We start from the raw sequence: 16,118 nt of genomic DNA on the forward strand, positions 1-16,118 counted from the left end.
ATTCACAACGAATGTGTAAACTCTTCTGGTCCAAACCATATCAGAATAAATGGAAATTTATTTATTATGAAGTACAGTAACTCTTTTAAATAATCCAAATATTTATAAATTCATTTCAGAAAACTTGTTGTGTAAATTAAGTCCTAACACATTATTATTAGATAAAATTTAATGAAACTGCTCATGAAATATGAAATGAAATCTTTGAAGGAAGAGCCTGAAAATAATTTAGTGAAACAAACAACAGTTATTACATCGATAAACACTTCATCTTTATAAGTAGTTCACTTATTTTTATAATAGGAATTAGAAGTTAAAGCAATATGTTTCTCTTTGTAAACATATATGTTCTGTTTATTCTATGCTGGCAGTTGAGACTATTCCACATCCCCTCCAAAAAAAAAAAATAATGACAGGTCATTTAAAGAAAAAAAATTAAATGTCATTCTAAAGGGAATAAAATGAGGATTTTTTTAAAATATGTAATATAAAAACTTAAAAAAAAAAACTTAAAAATTTATTCAGGATTATAACAATGCTCACATATATTGATATTATATTCTAATCTGAGATATTTAATGTTTTTAATCAGTGATGGCCAACTAGCAGATTGTTTTTGTTCCCAAATCAGTCTGTATCAGATCCATAACACTATTTCATTCCAAAATGCTTCCAGTATGCATCAGTCATTGTAAATATGCTATTTAAGCACTATGAGATAAATAAGCACTATGAGAGTAATTTCTCAGCAACAAAATGTAAAATCAGAGAACAAAATTCAACCAGATGAGACATAATTTCATATTATGCACATAGTATCAACTGAGAGTGAGGTTAATTTCAATAACTGAATCAAAGCAACCCCAAAATTAATACTAACTGTTGAATTTTATAATTTTTATAAAAATTCACATTTATTTTATATTAGAAAGCTATTAACTATAATTTTTATATTTTGTATTTATTTCATTTAATTTTATTTATTTTGTTTTACTACAAAAAAATAAATGAATTGTTTTTTTATTCACCACAAAAAAAATTAAAAAAATTTTTTTGTATATTTTATAAGACAATTTAATTTTTATTTATTAGTAAATTTATTAATAAATAAATAAAAATATTTATTTATTTTTATTTATATAGGTTTAAATTTTTCAATCTTGTAGACTGATGTCATTGAACTTTAAGTAGATCACACATTCATTATATTTAAATATTTTATTATTGTGCATTGTTACTTCACATCCAAGTCTGGTCCCTGACCAAACTGAGTAAATGTGGCTATGAGCATTAGTTGACTTTTACTGTTCTAAGTTATTTATAATCCTGATTACTCATTACCTTTCACATAGAACATAGTTTAACCCTTGAATTTTTGTTAAACAACATGAATACTAGTCACTTTTCTCTTATTATTCTTTACTAGAATTATTAAATCAAATTCATAAATGATTATCTAAAGATAGTTGTCAAACAATGGTATATGCATTTCTAAAGGCAAAGAGAGAAATGAAACAAAAAATGTGTAAGTTTGGGTGGGGGGAATAGTTAAGAAATACAAAACAATTTTCAAATCATGATAAAGACACTTATTATCCTCCCAAAAAGTGACATCCAATTTTAACTCATTCTTATGAATCTGTATCACCATTTAGTGCAAGAAATGTGGAATAGTCTCATCTGTCACGTTATGACGAAAGACAAAAAAGATGCTTCTGAAATGAATACATACTGCTATTAATGAAGAGTTCCAAAAAATAGTTACACAGATGTGTGGAATGTTACAGTATAAATTATTTTTTCATAAGAATAGTTTCTTAATACCTTAAATATTAATAAAACAAATTGAAAATGCCATGTCGGTTTTCAATGAGAGCTAACAACAAGTTTAGCATCTATCAAGTACATTCAACTAAAAGAAAATTCTCTTTGAAAAATATAAAAAAATTATGCAGATAAAAAATTCAAGTAGAGGACAAATAAATTATGGTTTTTAACAAGATGAGCATAAAAACTGTGCAGCTTGCCATCTCAACTAATAAATTAGAGCAATTCAACTTAAAATATACAGTGTGCTTAATTTTCTTAATAAAACATTTGCTCTTGCCAATTACTAAAAAAAACCAACCTAAAATGATTATCTATACCTTATGCATTAGTGAAAAGTGCTAAAATTTCTCTCTTCCTAAGCAGGTTGCACTGGTTTGTTTCACATGTTCCATTAAATATAACATAAACAGCTAACTTTGGACCACTGAGTATAAATAATAAAAATAATAATAATAATAAGAGCAAACAGCCAACAAATTTATAAAAAATTCACAATGAAATTAAAAACTCCTTAACCCATATGAGGTCTCACAAATATTCTGCCAAACAAACTTTAAAAGTTACTATTGCCTTACAGGTATTTGATTATTTTGTACAGTTTAATAGAAGGCTTTGTAGCTAACATTTTACTTCAGAGTTCAGTCAATATCCTTCTATGAAGGTAGCTTTGAAGATTACCATTTGTTCAACTACTCATGAAAAAATTACAATATTGACAATATTTACAACTGTTACTGCACAGCTCCCATGGGAATGTTAACAAGTTGAGAAGATTTAGAGAACTTTTAGTTCTTGAACTTTCAAACCTCCTTCCAAGCTAAATTGGCTTAATTGAAAACTATGTGCACAACATGGGAAATGAAATTCCTTATATAAAATCCACTGTTTTTCATTTCTGTTTCTGCATTATTTTAAATACTAGTGCCTTAAAATGGTGTATAAAACAATTCTTTGGTACACGATTAGAGACACCAAAGGTGAATGCATTACAACCACAAGAACAGGAAACTGTGTTTAACCTGAGAAAATAATATCTGTGAACAGTTTGTTCTCTGACTATGGCAGCTGGGTCACATCATGCACACAAGGAACAACATTTATAATGCCAACATGCACACAGAACTTTATACAGTGATGTTTTTAAGTTACATGTAATTTACAGTAATAGCTTATTTGGTGTATGATGAATAAAAATGTCCATCGTTGTACAAGTATGGATACAGGTGTGGTGGAAATGACTGTGAGTGACAATCTGGAAAGACTCTTCGATCAACAAGTTCTTTGTATGGTGGACTGGAGGGCCGGGTGGATGGACATTGGGTGTTTGGATTGATTGCTGATGTCCATAACTGTGAATTCACTGGATGAAATTGATGATGTCCTAAGAAAGCTGGCAGCTGGGGATTGTAATCTGTCACACATATAGTCTTCGACGTTCCATTCACACTATATGGCATATGAGAATTATACATTTGAACTCCAGATAACTCCTGGGATGGTGTGGCTGATAATTTAGGGTCCAGAATTGATATTAAATGAGGTGATGAACTCTTGTTATCTAAAAGCCTGTCTGCTGCTAAATCACTAAAAAATTTAGTGTTCCCTAATGGTGTTAATGATGCTCCTGATAATGATGTTACAGGTGACTGAATACTGTTTTCACATGTTGGAGGAGGAGGTGGCGTAATATTCTCTATCCCACTTGGTAAGTCAACTGAATCTACAGATGGCTTCTTCTTTATAGAAAGATCTAAGCATTCACCATCCACAGGAATATCAGATACCAGGACTGGGTTTGGCAATGTCCTGCCATTGATTTCCTGTTGTGGTTTCTTTTTCATGCTCAAGTCTAACACTTCCTCCTCATAATTATGGGAATATGCAGATATAGACATTTTAGGAAAATCTGGGTGGAAGGGAGCAACATAACTGGATATAGGCGGCCTTAATGGAAGCGATGAATTTCGTGAATGAGGGTTAAGTATTGGAACAGAAATATTGTGCTTTGGACGTTTAGAATGTTCAAAGTATGGCTCTTTACTATCCACTACATTTCTCCTCACTGTAGTTTGTGGCAAGGGGGTAGATTTGTGTTCAGAAGGAACACCAAATTGGGATGGAATATACATATTACTGGAATGAGAAGACCTCTTTTGGTGTTTGTATGTGGGTAATGGATGAAGTGGCACACTCTCAGCTACAGCTTGTCCATTTCTATTAGAAATATCCTCGACTCTAATAGCTGCCAAATCCATTCCTCTAGCACATTCAGCATACGGCATTTTACCATAAAGCATATCAGGAGTTTTCCCACCTAATGGTTCCCTAACTCTTGTCATCATATTCTGAGGAAAGTGTGATTTTTCAGGGATAACTCTTGGCACTTTGCAATTGACTATATCTGAAGTCTTGCCAACAGGTGGTTCTAATGTCCTTCTAAGAGGAGGGTTGTTCATTTTACCAACTGAAGCATCTACTAATGACCTATTTTGCCTAAGTCCTAGCATTTGCAAAAACCTTTCATCTGACATGGTAGAAGCAACATGCGGTACTGCAGGGATGCACACAGATTCAGATTTTGTGGACTGTAATGGAAGAGTATTGGACTGTGGTGGAGAGCGCATTTGCTCTGTATGTAGAATCACAGAGGGTCTTCGTTGTGCTTTTTCTTGTCCACATGGAACACACTGCTTTGCATCCTTATCTGGTATTATGGGAATGTTTTCAGACATTTTGCTGTTTGGTAGCATACTGGCACCACCACTTGTTTTTAGAAATTGAACTGGGGTTCTACTTTCACCATTCCATGTAGTTGAAGAACTAAAGTTATATGCTGGAGATGGTGAAGCAGATACCATATGATTTGTTCTTGGCAACCATGTAGATAATGTGGATCTTACAGGAGTCTTTTCATCTTTCATTTCACATTTTACCCTGCTTGGTGTGACTGGTTGTGAAAATGTAACTGGTATTAAATTAGGCTTCTCATGCTGACTTATGTTCCTGTTTATACTGTTAACACTAACTGCACAAGTATTAAGAGATGAATTCTTGGCAAATGTAGCTAAGTTTGATGAAGTAGTATCAGGATATTTCTTTTCCTGGTTTGATTTATTTATAGGTTGGTGCTTAGTAGAAAGTTTATCTATATACAAGTTATGAGTGTTGCCAGAGGCAACACCTCTAATGCCAAGGGTCGCTGTCAATGGACGATCAGCACATGTAGAAAACACTGTTGTGGTTGCTGTTGTTGTCAAATTTGCTCTGCCTGTATTTGGCACAGGCAAAGAATTTATCTGTTGGTAACTGTTTCTACCAGTGACCAATTTCCTTGGGGAATCACAAACACTAAATACAGCAACAGATGATGATGAAGGTAAAGAAACTACAGAAACAGGTTGCTGCAACAACTCATTCTCCTGCTCCTTCTTGGACACAATCTGCTTTTGAGAAATTATTTCTACATCTGGTGGAGGTGGTGGTAACGGTGGTGGAGGTGGCGTTATTGTGGTCTTTGAAACTGGTTTTGCGGACCGCAGCTGTCTTGCCTAAAAAATTGAAAAGGCAAATTAACATCTTAACAGGGATATATGGAATCCACAAAAAGAAATAAAAATTTTTATATATATATATACACATACATATATAGGGTGAGAGTCATAAGCTACTTTATATTTTTAAAATTGAATATCACTAAATATTTAATTCACAGGGTATAATAATTTTTTCTTTTTTAATCTTTTAAAATTTCTTAAAAATATTCAGTAAGTAGATAAGAAAAACAGAATTCTAATAATAAAGCTTTTATACAAATTTGGTATTGTGACCCTTATCTGAAGAGAACACCCAACACATTTTGACTCAGCCCCACCATCAAAACCAATAATTTACTAAACAGTTTACAAGATGAAAATACTGAGAATATTCTAGATCCTAATTTCTGTAATTCTTAGATTACTAATTGCCATATGAGTTAATGAAGTTCTAAAGTTCTAGAACAATCCTCAAAATTCAGCAAAATAACTATCATTTGAACTGAATCAAACATTTTTCATTCTTGGAATAATGCCTCTAAATGATGATGAGCCTGAGAGAAATGAATATGCTGAGATTTTTATCTAAAAGACTAATAAAAATGAAAATTTGACTGACCCTTCTCTAATGTTTTTTTTTATTCCATTTCTGCTGAAAATGCACCTTCTTTAAGAAACCAAGAACAACATCAATAACTGTGGTGTTTTATTTACTTGTATGTAATACAAGTATGCCCCTCAGCAATTTCATCTGGTTCTGATTTTCAGCATTTTAACTTAAATATAAGTAACCCTTAAGTCACACAAGTTTAAGATAAGCATTTTTATGTATACATAAATGCATATCTCAAAGGACTAATTAATTTCATTCTTGGAATAATACTCAAAAAATACCATGCATTTAAAGTTAATGAAAATCTGTAATTCACCCATTACTGGGACTATTTTTCAAGGAATTCTGAGTACTGCACAAGCTGTACAAAACATTTTTATGGGATTTTTATATTGATGCAAAATATTCTGGATATATTTAAATAATTAAAGCTAGGTGCACATTTTTTTGAATAACATATATTGCATAGAACTGCACCTAAAAAAAAAAAAAAAAACACCCTGCCACCATAAAATGTCTTCATGTGATTACCTCTTTATCAGATCAGCCAAGCATCCACAGAGTAGTTCACATTTACCCTGTTTAAGCATCAGCTGAGTTTTGCCATTGTGGAATGCACACTCACTCACACACACTGAAATTTTATCCTTTTTCTATTTATTAATTTGTATCACGTTCTTATATTAATCATGAATTTTTAAGTGCTCTAAGTGTTCTTCTTGAAATTATAATTATTATTTTTGTGTAATCAGCTATTAAAATACATTATTACATACAATAAGTACAAAACACATTAAATGAATCTGTATGCTATCTAATTTAATATATTTAATGCTTTCTAATGTATTACAGCCACTCCCCGACTTATGCAAGGGTTGGGTTCTGTGGAACTCTACGCAAATCAATATTTTACGTAAGTCAGAAATTCCCTAAATGCTTATGCAGCACTCGCAAATTTGATTGAAATAAAAAATAAATGTTCAACAAACATGTAAATAGAATTATTTATTAAATTTTTTTATCTCACGTGCAGGAAAAATCACAAATGTGTACAAAATTACAAAAATTTCAAAATATAAAATTACAAAAAGAGAGAGGAGACTTGCTGACGTTATGTCAGCAAGTTTTACTTTACGAGCGTCATTACCAGAATTAATTCTCCAGCTGATAAGCACGCCACTGCAGAAGTTGAGGGCTGAGGAGATTTATAAGGATTTTTTTTTTCTTTCCAACACATCACAAAATTTCTCTGCAGCTGCAGAATCGGCACTGGCGACTTCACAGCGTGATGCTTGAACCTATTAAACCACCCACCCTTTGCTCGCTACAAACTTGGCTTGGGGTTCGAAGTACTTATCCCTAATATCTTCATAAATACTTCTTGCTTTTGCTTGAATGGCCATTGGACTCAGGGGCACTCACTTCTGAATCTGATTTTCCATCCATATAATAAATAGCTTTTCCATCTTCAATATAGCACCCGAACACTGTTTTGTGATCACTGTTGATCTTAAAAGCATTGGTCCTTTAACATGTTCATTTATACGTGCACTGTCCCTTAAAATAGTATTCACTGTTGAAGCAGTGAGACCTAATTCCATGCAATAGATGACAAACTTTGCCCTGCTTCGTACTTCTTAATTAATCATCTTCATTTTTAAATCACTTTTGTTTTGTTTTTTAGCACTGCCAGCACTTGCTCTTTCTATTGGTCCCTTCACCATTGTATTAAGGGAATAGGAATGAAGAGAAGATTCAGACAACTAGAGCTAGAATAACTTTATAAGTATAATGGAACTCTATTATTGCAGTTATTTAAATATTGCTTACCCAGCTTCTTGCTAGAGCATTCTTTTTCCGTATTTCATTCCACTTGTGCTCCTTTTCTGACAAAACATTACCAGGTGCAACCTAAAAATAGATTTGTTTTTAAATTTCACTATTAATAACCTTTCTGTTACGTTAGTGATAATGGTTACACTGAATGGCTGTAAATCTGACATAAAATCAAATCAAATTTTAAATGAAGATTATAACAAAAACTGAAACTGCTTAAACTGTGTGTCATAACCCCACCAAGGGGTTGCTATTTTTTATAAATTTTACCACAGGTTAGAAATATGATTTTTTTTTTTTTTTTTTTTTTGTTTCCAATGTGTTTATATTTCCAATGCCAATGTTTATATTTCCAAGTTTTATTCTATATAGTTCTATCATTATTTTATTTGATATATATATATATATATATTAAATTTTACTATTGAGAGTGAGTGGTATATTTATTTTTTTTGCAAACTTTAACCCAAATGAAATTATTTGTTTTACTTATGGAGTCACACAAATTAATTGATCATTTCAGAGCAACATGATATCACAAAGCTTGAGAATCTTTCGCTTAAACCATTTTAAAAGGTTTGTTATTTGCATTATATCTATTAAAAATTTACTCCTGGTTCCCTGTAAGAAGTATGCCACTTCTTAACAGAAAAAAAAAAAAAAAAAAACATTAATTCAAAATATTGTAAAAGCTGTTTCGTGTAATCAATTATCCACTAACCTGTTCAACACCACTGAAAATTCTTAATTCCAGAAAAGCTAATTTTACCTATAAACTAAATTATAAACATTATATACAGATAGGGCATTGGTTTATTCACTTTGCAAATAAGACAGATGGACTTTAGAACGTGTACGGTTCACAGATTGAACTGTCTGGCATGCTGATTGAACTGTCTTTTGCACTAATCCAAAATACACAACTTTAACCAGAATACCACTATGAGATACTTAAGAATATAATAAAAGCATTTAAATAACTTTAATCTTTTTTATTTATGTAAAAATTTAGAACTGTAATTAAAATAACAGATAAATTTTTCTGTTATTTGCATTAATTTAATATATTAATAATTACTAATTTTCAATTAATTAATAAATCTTTTCATGAACACCTAATTTTTTATTTTTATTTTTATTTTTATTTTTTTATGAAAACCCCAAACACAAGAAGTATTAGAACCTATAGTACATAGTACCATGCTTGGGGTGGAGGCTGAGAAGACGAAAGAAGATATTTGTTGATATTAGACTTGAACTTCTGTAGATTGTAATTTTAAGGAAATACATATGAAGGAAGGTTGTTCCAGAAAATGGCAATTGAATGAATAAACGAGAAAGATAAAAAGTTGGTTCTATGAGTTTCAAGTTGAACAGTAAATGGATGTTAGCTGGTGGTGGCACATATTCAGACTGTTTTTAAAGAGAGAGCGGAAACAATAGAAGCCAATTTAGAAGAATAGTGTCCATGGAAGTATCTGTAGAAAAGGCATGCAACAGAAACAGTACGTCTATGAGATGCCGAGTGGAGAGATTCTGTTAGATATGAGTCATTAATTAACCTAACTGCCCTCTTCTGAATGGAATCTAGAAGCCCGAGAGAGGTTTTTGGGGCACCACCCCAAATGTGGGAACAATAATCCATGGTAGGTAGGGAGGATTTGCGATTTGTACAGAGTGAACAGCTGTTTGGAATAAAAGTAACATTGAGAGCCAAAGAGAAAACCAAATTTTTCAGATGCAGAGGAAGCAATATTTGTAATGTGCATGTGCCAAGAGAGATTCAAGTCAGATTAATCCCCAAAAGAGAGATATCATCTTGCCTAGAAATCAGAGTGTCACCAAAGATAAGCATAGGAGCAGAAGAATTCTTTTTGCAAGATATAAGACAAGACTGAGTTTTAGAAGGATTAAAATCAACTAAATTGTCTTTGCCCCACTGGAGAATAACCTGGAGATCGGCAATTAAGGAATTGGTAGCAGATATTTGAGAAGTTGAAGCTGATTGAGCAAGGCATGGTTTCTCGAACTGGAAAGTGGAATACAATGTGCAGTCATCAGCAAAACTATGGATAAGCTTTCCAGTCAATGGAAGAAGGTCATTAATATACAAGAGGAAAAGAGTGGGGGGAAAGAACTGAACCTTGGGGGGACACCAGAATTAGTGGAGAAGTTAGAATACAGAGCACCATCTATCATCACCCTCAGTGAGCGATCAGAGAGAAAACTCGATAACCAATTACAAAAAACAGTTGGCAAACCATAAGATAGAAGCTTGTTAGAAGACCTTTATGCCATACACAATCAAAAGCCTTTCGGATGTTAAGAGCAACTGCGTGTGTTTCACTGAACTTTTCCATTGAATTTGTCCATAAATGGGTAACATAGGCCAGAATATCACCAGTGGATCGACACTGACGGAATCCATACTGGCACGCATTGATCAGACAGAAGGATTCTAGGTAGTTTAAGAGTTGGCAGTTAATTGATTTCTCCATTACTTTAGAAAGAGTACAAGTAACTGCAATGGGAGGAATTTCTCACCCTTTTTTTAGGAACTGGCTGGATAGCAGCAAATTTCCAAGCAGAAGGAAAAACAACTTTAGAACAAGAAAGTGAAAAAAGGCGGCAAAACTGGATATAGTTTTGAACAGGCTAAGAGTAGAAAACTTGCTTCTTGCTCTAATGGTATCCGAGCATTCTGGTCTCTTGGCAAAGCAATTGGCCGCAACTTTTGCCCATCTCTGCTCCCACCTCTGTCAAAACTAGATGGTTCTAGAACAGGAGTAAGTTCAGAAGTAAGTTCAGTTTTGAGAATAAGTGGAGAAATACCATCAGCACCTACCTGGAGCTTTCTTAGCATCAAGATTCATCAAAATCCTTCTGACATCCTTTTAATGGGAGACCACAGGAGACATTGAATGGAACGTGTTGGGAATGGTGGGATGTGTTTTATCAAGATCATTAATACGTGAGTTGGAAGTAAAATGGAATGCTACCAAGTCAGCTTTATCCTTAATGGTATATTCCACCATTAAGGATAAAGCTTTATCCCACCTCTGTCAAAACTAGATGGTTCAAAACTAGAACCATCTAGTTTTGACAGAGGTGGGAGCAGAGATGGGCAAAAGTTGCGGCCAATTGCTTTGCCAAGAGACCAGAATGCTCGGATACCATTAGAGCAAGAAGCAAGTTTTCTACTCTTAGCCTGTTCAAAATCTAGTTTGGACTGATTAATAACTATTTTACAATTGTTGTGAGCTCTGATGTAGGCAGAAAATGAAACTGAAGAATTGGAAACAAGCCAATTACAATATGCAACATTCTTCTCTTGAACAGCCTTAGCACATTTATTGGAAAACCAAGGTTTATATAAAGGATGAGATTTTAAAGTGGAGTGTGGAATAAAGGATTCCATTCCTACAAGAATAATTTCACTGACACAATCTGAGCAAATAGTGACATCAGAAGTTTTGAAACAGTAATCCAACCAAGGAAAAGAAGAAAAGAAATCTCGCAGGTCATCCCATTTTGGATTCTTGTGATGCCGAACAACACAAATTTGGGAATATCCATGAGATAAAGGCTCCATTGTGGAAGAGATAATCACCAACTTGTGATCTGAGATGCTTAAAGGACCACTTACTGTGACCGTGTACTTAAAAGGGTTGTTTGTGAGAAAAAGATCAAGCATGTTGGCTGTATGTTTAGGATTGTCCAGTATTCTGGTAGGTAAATGAGCAATCTGTGCGAGGTCATTAGTAATTTCAAAAGCCTCAGCATCTCAACCAGCTGGCTCTGTGCGACTAGAAAACTGAAGCCAGCTGGAGTTGTGAACATTAAAATCACCAAAGAAAATTACCTTACTGTTAGGAAAGTTGGACTGTAGAAAGTCAAGTTGCAAGGAGAGAAAATCAAAGCGCTCCAAGTGATTAGTGGAGTTGGGAGGATGGTAGAGACAACAAATGAATTTGATAGAATGAGGTAGAGAGATTTTAAGCCAGAGAAGATCAAAAAGAGGAAATTCCAAATTACCAAGTCTCTGATAGGGAATATCAGAATGGACATATGTACAAGTACCACCTTTGAGATGAAAGGAATCTTACAGCGAATAATTTGGGCAAGTGAGATGAGCAGTAGTTGAATCAACTGATAACTGAGATTCTGTCAGATAAAGTACATGGGGTTTGGCAGACTGCAAGTGGAAATGGACATTGCTGAGATTAGAACTGAGACCACGTATATTTGTGAAATGAACTAGGAAGTGTTTGAGAGGTTCAGATCTTTTTGCAGATAAGCTTATTCTATTAGTTTGACAATTCATGGTGTATTCAATAGTAAGAAAAAGTGGGGGAGACATACTGTATGAAGTAATGAAATTTTTGGATATGCCATACACATGGTAAGAATATATCCAGATCCTTGACATAATGTGGCCTTGACAATGCCCCCTGCATGCACACTACTTGGACTCCCTCCAGTCGCTATCTGGCACAGTAGAGGTAGCAAGATTATACACTAGCTGATCCGGAAGCCTCCTAGAGAGTTACCAATAGGTTCGGTCCGGTATATTAACTGGTGGCTGGCCTGCGAACACCATTTTAGAGCTGTACCCTTGAAATGTAAGGGAGATTGGATCTCGCTACGATGTCCATCATAACCTCAAAAGTCATCAGTCATACTTCATGATGGAAGTAATGGGATAGGGTTGACCGGAACTTAGCTCTAGAAACTAAACATAGGTTTTACCACTTCGAGCCTCCAATAAGCAAAGTGGTGGTATTGCATCGGTTCATGAGAGTCATCTACCACCTAGTATTTATTGCCTGATAACACAGAGGGATGGCATTCCTCCATGTGGTATGGATGCCACATCTCGACCCCTGCTTACGTTGGTTCATACCCGAGTGGTGACCCACAGTGTGCTTGCACATGGGAGTTATACTCAGGATTACTAACAGTCCCACCATCGTGAAAGTGCATTCAGATAACATTAGAACTAAACTAGGTAACCCCCGTATAACACAGTACTTCTACAACTCGGTTTCACTCTAACACGATTGATAAATTGCGGTAATCCTCACACAACACAGTGGTACTTGAATAACATGGTTAGAGAATTGCGGGAAATTTCACATAACACGATATTTTTGAACTATTATGGTTATTATGTTAGATGTAATTTTCAATATTTCCATTCCTTTTTTGTGAATCCCTGTTGTTGCCTCTCTGGTCATTATTGTTGTCGTGATATTTTTCTAAAGCACATTTCTGGAGATCACGACCATAAAACAATAAAAACAATTTGGAGTTTCCAGTTTATTGGTCTTTTCTGTTAGTGTAATCAATTATAAATGGGTAGTCAACTCGATCTTCTTGCATTTGCTATTGTATCGATAGCTGGAATTCTGTGGGTTTTCGCATTACTATGGTGAAATGTGTTTCCCCTTCCATGAAATATTCAATCATATAAAAAACATAAATAAACATTCAGAAACTCATTACTCCATATCTCACTTGTGCGTATTGTGTTCTTTGTTATTAATTGCTTATCATTTTTACTGTTTTAAATGTTACAACCAAAAAAAAAAAAAAAAAAAAAGCCAGTGAACAGAAATATCAATTAGTTAGTATGTATTAATACAGTGCGTATTAATTAAGGTATGTACATAAGTATAAAATTATTTTTATTTTGCTAACTGGAAAATATTCTTCCAATTTTCACCTGCCATTTAACTTTGTTAATTGGTAAGGTAATGAAGTTAAATTTGTGCTTTATATCTAAACAGGGGTCCACTGTATTTTTTTGGGAGATCCCTGGGTCAGGTTCTGTGCTATTGAACTTGTCCTTGTTTGAGTCCATAAAAAATTGCGCCTTCAAAGCGTGCAGTTTATGACTTTTAAAGAGAGCAGAAGGTACATGAAATCCAGATGCTGCAGAACAGATTGTGCTTAGCAGTGATGAAGAGGAAGAAAATTAAATGAACGTACATTAACTGACATATAAGTATCACAGTTTTTAAGGTAAGATGTTTGTACAGTTATTACTATTTAAGTTACTACTATTATAGAAATAAAGTCAAAATATTAAGTTATTATTACTATAAAAATTAAGTTCCTGATAGTTATAAAAAAAATGGTGTATTTTTGTTAGCTTTTTGAACACAACCCCTCTTTTTGTACTGGTTCTTAGTCTCGTATAACACGGTTTCACATTACACAAGATTTTGTAGGAACCAAACTATTGTGTTATACAAGGGCTACCTGTATTATATTTCTAAACATTAATTTAAATCAAAAAGGAAAAGAAATAAAAAAGGGAATAATATCAAAATCTCCAAACTGATCTCAAAAATGAAACTGGATACAATTAAAAGGGCATATGTTCAAATTAAAAACCAATGCAACACATCATGGATAATAGACATTTTGAAAAATGAGAGCATACTGAGACTTAAGGGGGGGGGAGAGTCTTCTGTATTGATAACCTTAGATCTAAACACTAACACTAAACAAATATAAAGTTTATTTAATGATATAAAATGATTATAGTGTCAAAAAAGCACCTAAAGAAACTTTCAAAACTTAAAAATTTAATGTTTATAATATTTGTTAGGAAAATGAGTTAAAAGTTTCATTAGAAATTTCAGTAGGAGCAGGATAAATGTATAATCATTTAGCTTAATTAGATATATCTTCTCACAAATAGCAGGTTTCAGGTATTTGATGAGAATGCATAAGAAACTTGAAAATAAAGTTAGAAGCATTTATGTTTTATGAGAAAATTTACTTGCCTTTTTTACTTCAATTGCTTTCTGCTGATAGTAGTCCCTATTTTCATTTCTCTTATCCATAATTGGTAATTTCTCTAATTTAACTTTGAGAGTTAATGGCTCTTCTTCTTTTGATGAGATTTCCTTCACTATGACATGAGCTGAAATGGCATCACCATCAGAAAGCTCCTCCTCCTCCTCTTCATCATCATCGTCATCCTCTTCTTCTTCCTCCTCCTCTTCCTCATCTTCCTCTTCAGCCTCCTCTTCTTCCTCCTTTTCTTCCTTTATGCCATTACCTTTCAAATCTCCTTCAATACTTTCTTCAGCTGCATCACCACAAACAGGACTACCAGATGAAAGAACATTATTAGCTTTATTCATTTTTTTCATTAAAATACTTTTCCTAGATTTTGTACAATGAGAGGGGAGTGGCGGAAGTGGCTTATCATCTTCACCATTCATATGATGTTCAAATGGCAGCAGAAGCCTAAAAATTTTGTTTTAAAAGAATAAATATTTTGTTATATCAATAGAAATAAATGTATAATTCCAAAATATCATTTATGATTACAAAATTAATAAACAAGTTTTTCCTAAAATCCATTTATATTAATTCCAATATGTATACATACCAGATTAATCTAAACTTTTAAAGTTGTATCAGTGAATGTGTACAATTATGCATGGTTATGTATTGTTCATAAAGCCACAAACGGTAAACTGTTTTAAATGGGAGTCTGTAGCATCATAAAATGAAATTTATAGAAAAAAAAGAGTACTATAAAAGAAGTTGGATAAAATTAGAGCATTTCTAAAATTTCCTTTAAAATTTCAAGCTTAATCTACTATGAGGCGAAGTAAAACATGAAAGAGCACAAGGATGTTCTTTCCTATTTCACACCATGCCCTCTTATCATCTATTGCAAGTAACATATTCGCATTGTTTCTTTAACCGTATCATTTGAATATGTATACATCACCAACACAAAATTTCATCTTATCACTCCTATTACAAGTTTCACTGATTGGAAGAACTGTGCCATGAACATATAACAGCCAGTTTAGAGCACTGAAATTCTTTGAGGATGAGTGTTGAGGTTGAAGTTGCTCACCAGAGACAGAAGGAAGTAAAGAAAAGGGGAAAAAAGGAAAAGAGAATAAAAAGGAAAAATCAAAACTAGTGTTGGCAAAGGCTGAAGACAGGTTAACTGGTTGATGCAAATGCACTGTGTATGTAAGGAAAGGAAGAGGCCAAGAAAGTAACACGAGATATATCTTATATTTCTCCATGTACAGGAAGGAAAGCTACTCATTTTACTTCAGCTCATTCTAGCTGTGAAAAGCATGATGTAGTATGAAATAAAATAATTGCACAGTAGCATTTTAGAAAGGGAATTGTAGTGTGAACTATAATGCAGTGTAAATGAAAACAGAACTAGACATTTTATAGATATTTTGTGAGAAATATTTATGTGTATCAACCGACAGGAAGTTACCAAATGGCTCAGGCTTTTTTTTTTTTTTTTTGTG

General features: G+C 33.3%; 1 protein-coding gene across 1 annotated transcript in view; it reads right to left on the bottom strand.

The window, feature by feature from the left end:
* Positions 1-2,580: 2,580 nt before the first annotated feature.
* Positions 2,581-16,118, bottom strand: part of LOC150087386 (uncharacterized) — a 306,404-nt gene continuing 292,866 nt past the window's right edge. Inside the window, exons 8-10 of the mRNA XM_090371164.1 lie at positions 14,607-15,075; positions 7,807-7,887; positions 2,581-5,378 (exon numbers count right to left, since the gene is read on the bottom strand). Of these exons, the coding sequence (XP_090227290.1) occupies positions 3,000-5,378; positions 7,807-7,887; positions 14,607-15,075 (2,929 nt within the window). The 3' untranslated portion in view covers positions 2,581-2,999. The remainder of the gene's footprint in view (positions 5,379-7,806; positions 7,888-14,606; positions 15,076-16,118) is intronic.

The sequence above is a fragment of the Mastigoproctus giganteus genome, chromosome 4 (genome assembly GCF_048544385.1).
Source record: "Mastigoproctus giganteus isolate SK-2022 chromosome 4, ASM4854438v1, whole genome shotgun sequence".
Lineage (NCBI taxonomy): Eukaryota > Metazoa > Arthropoda > Arachnida > Uropygi > Thelyphonidae > Mastigoproctus > Mastigoproctus giganteus.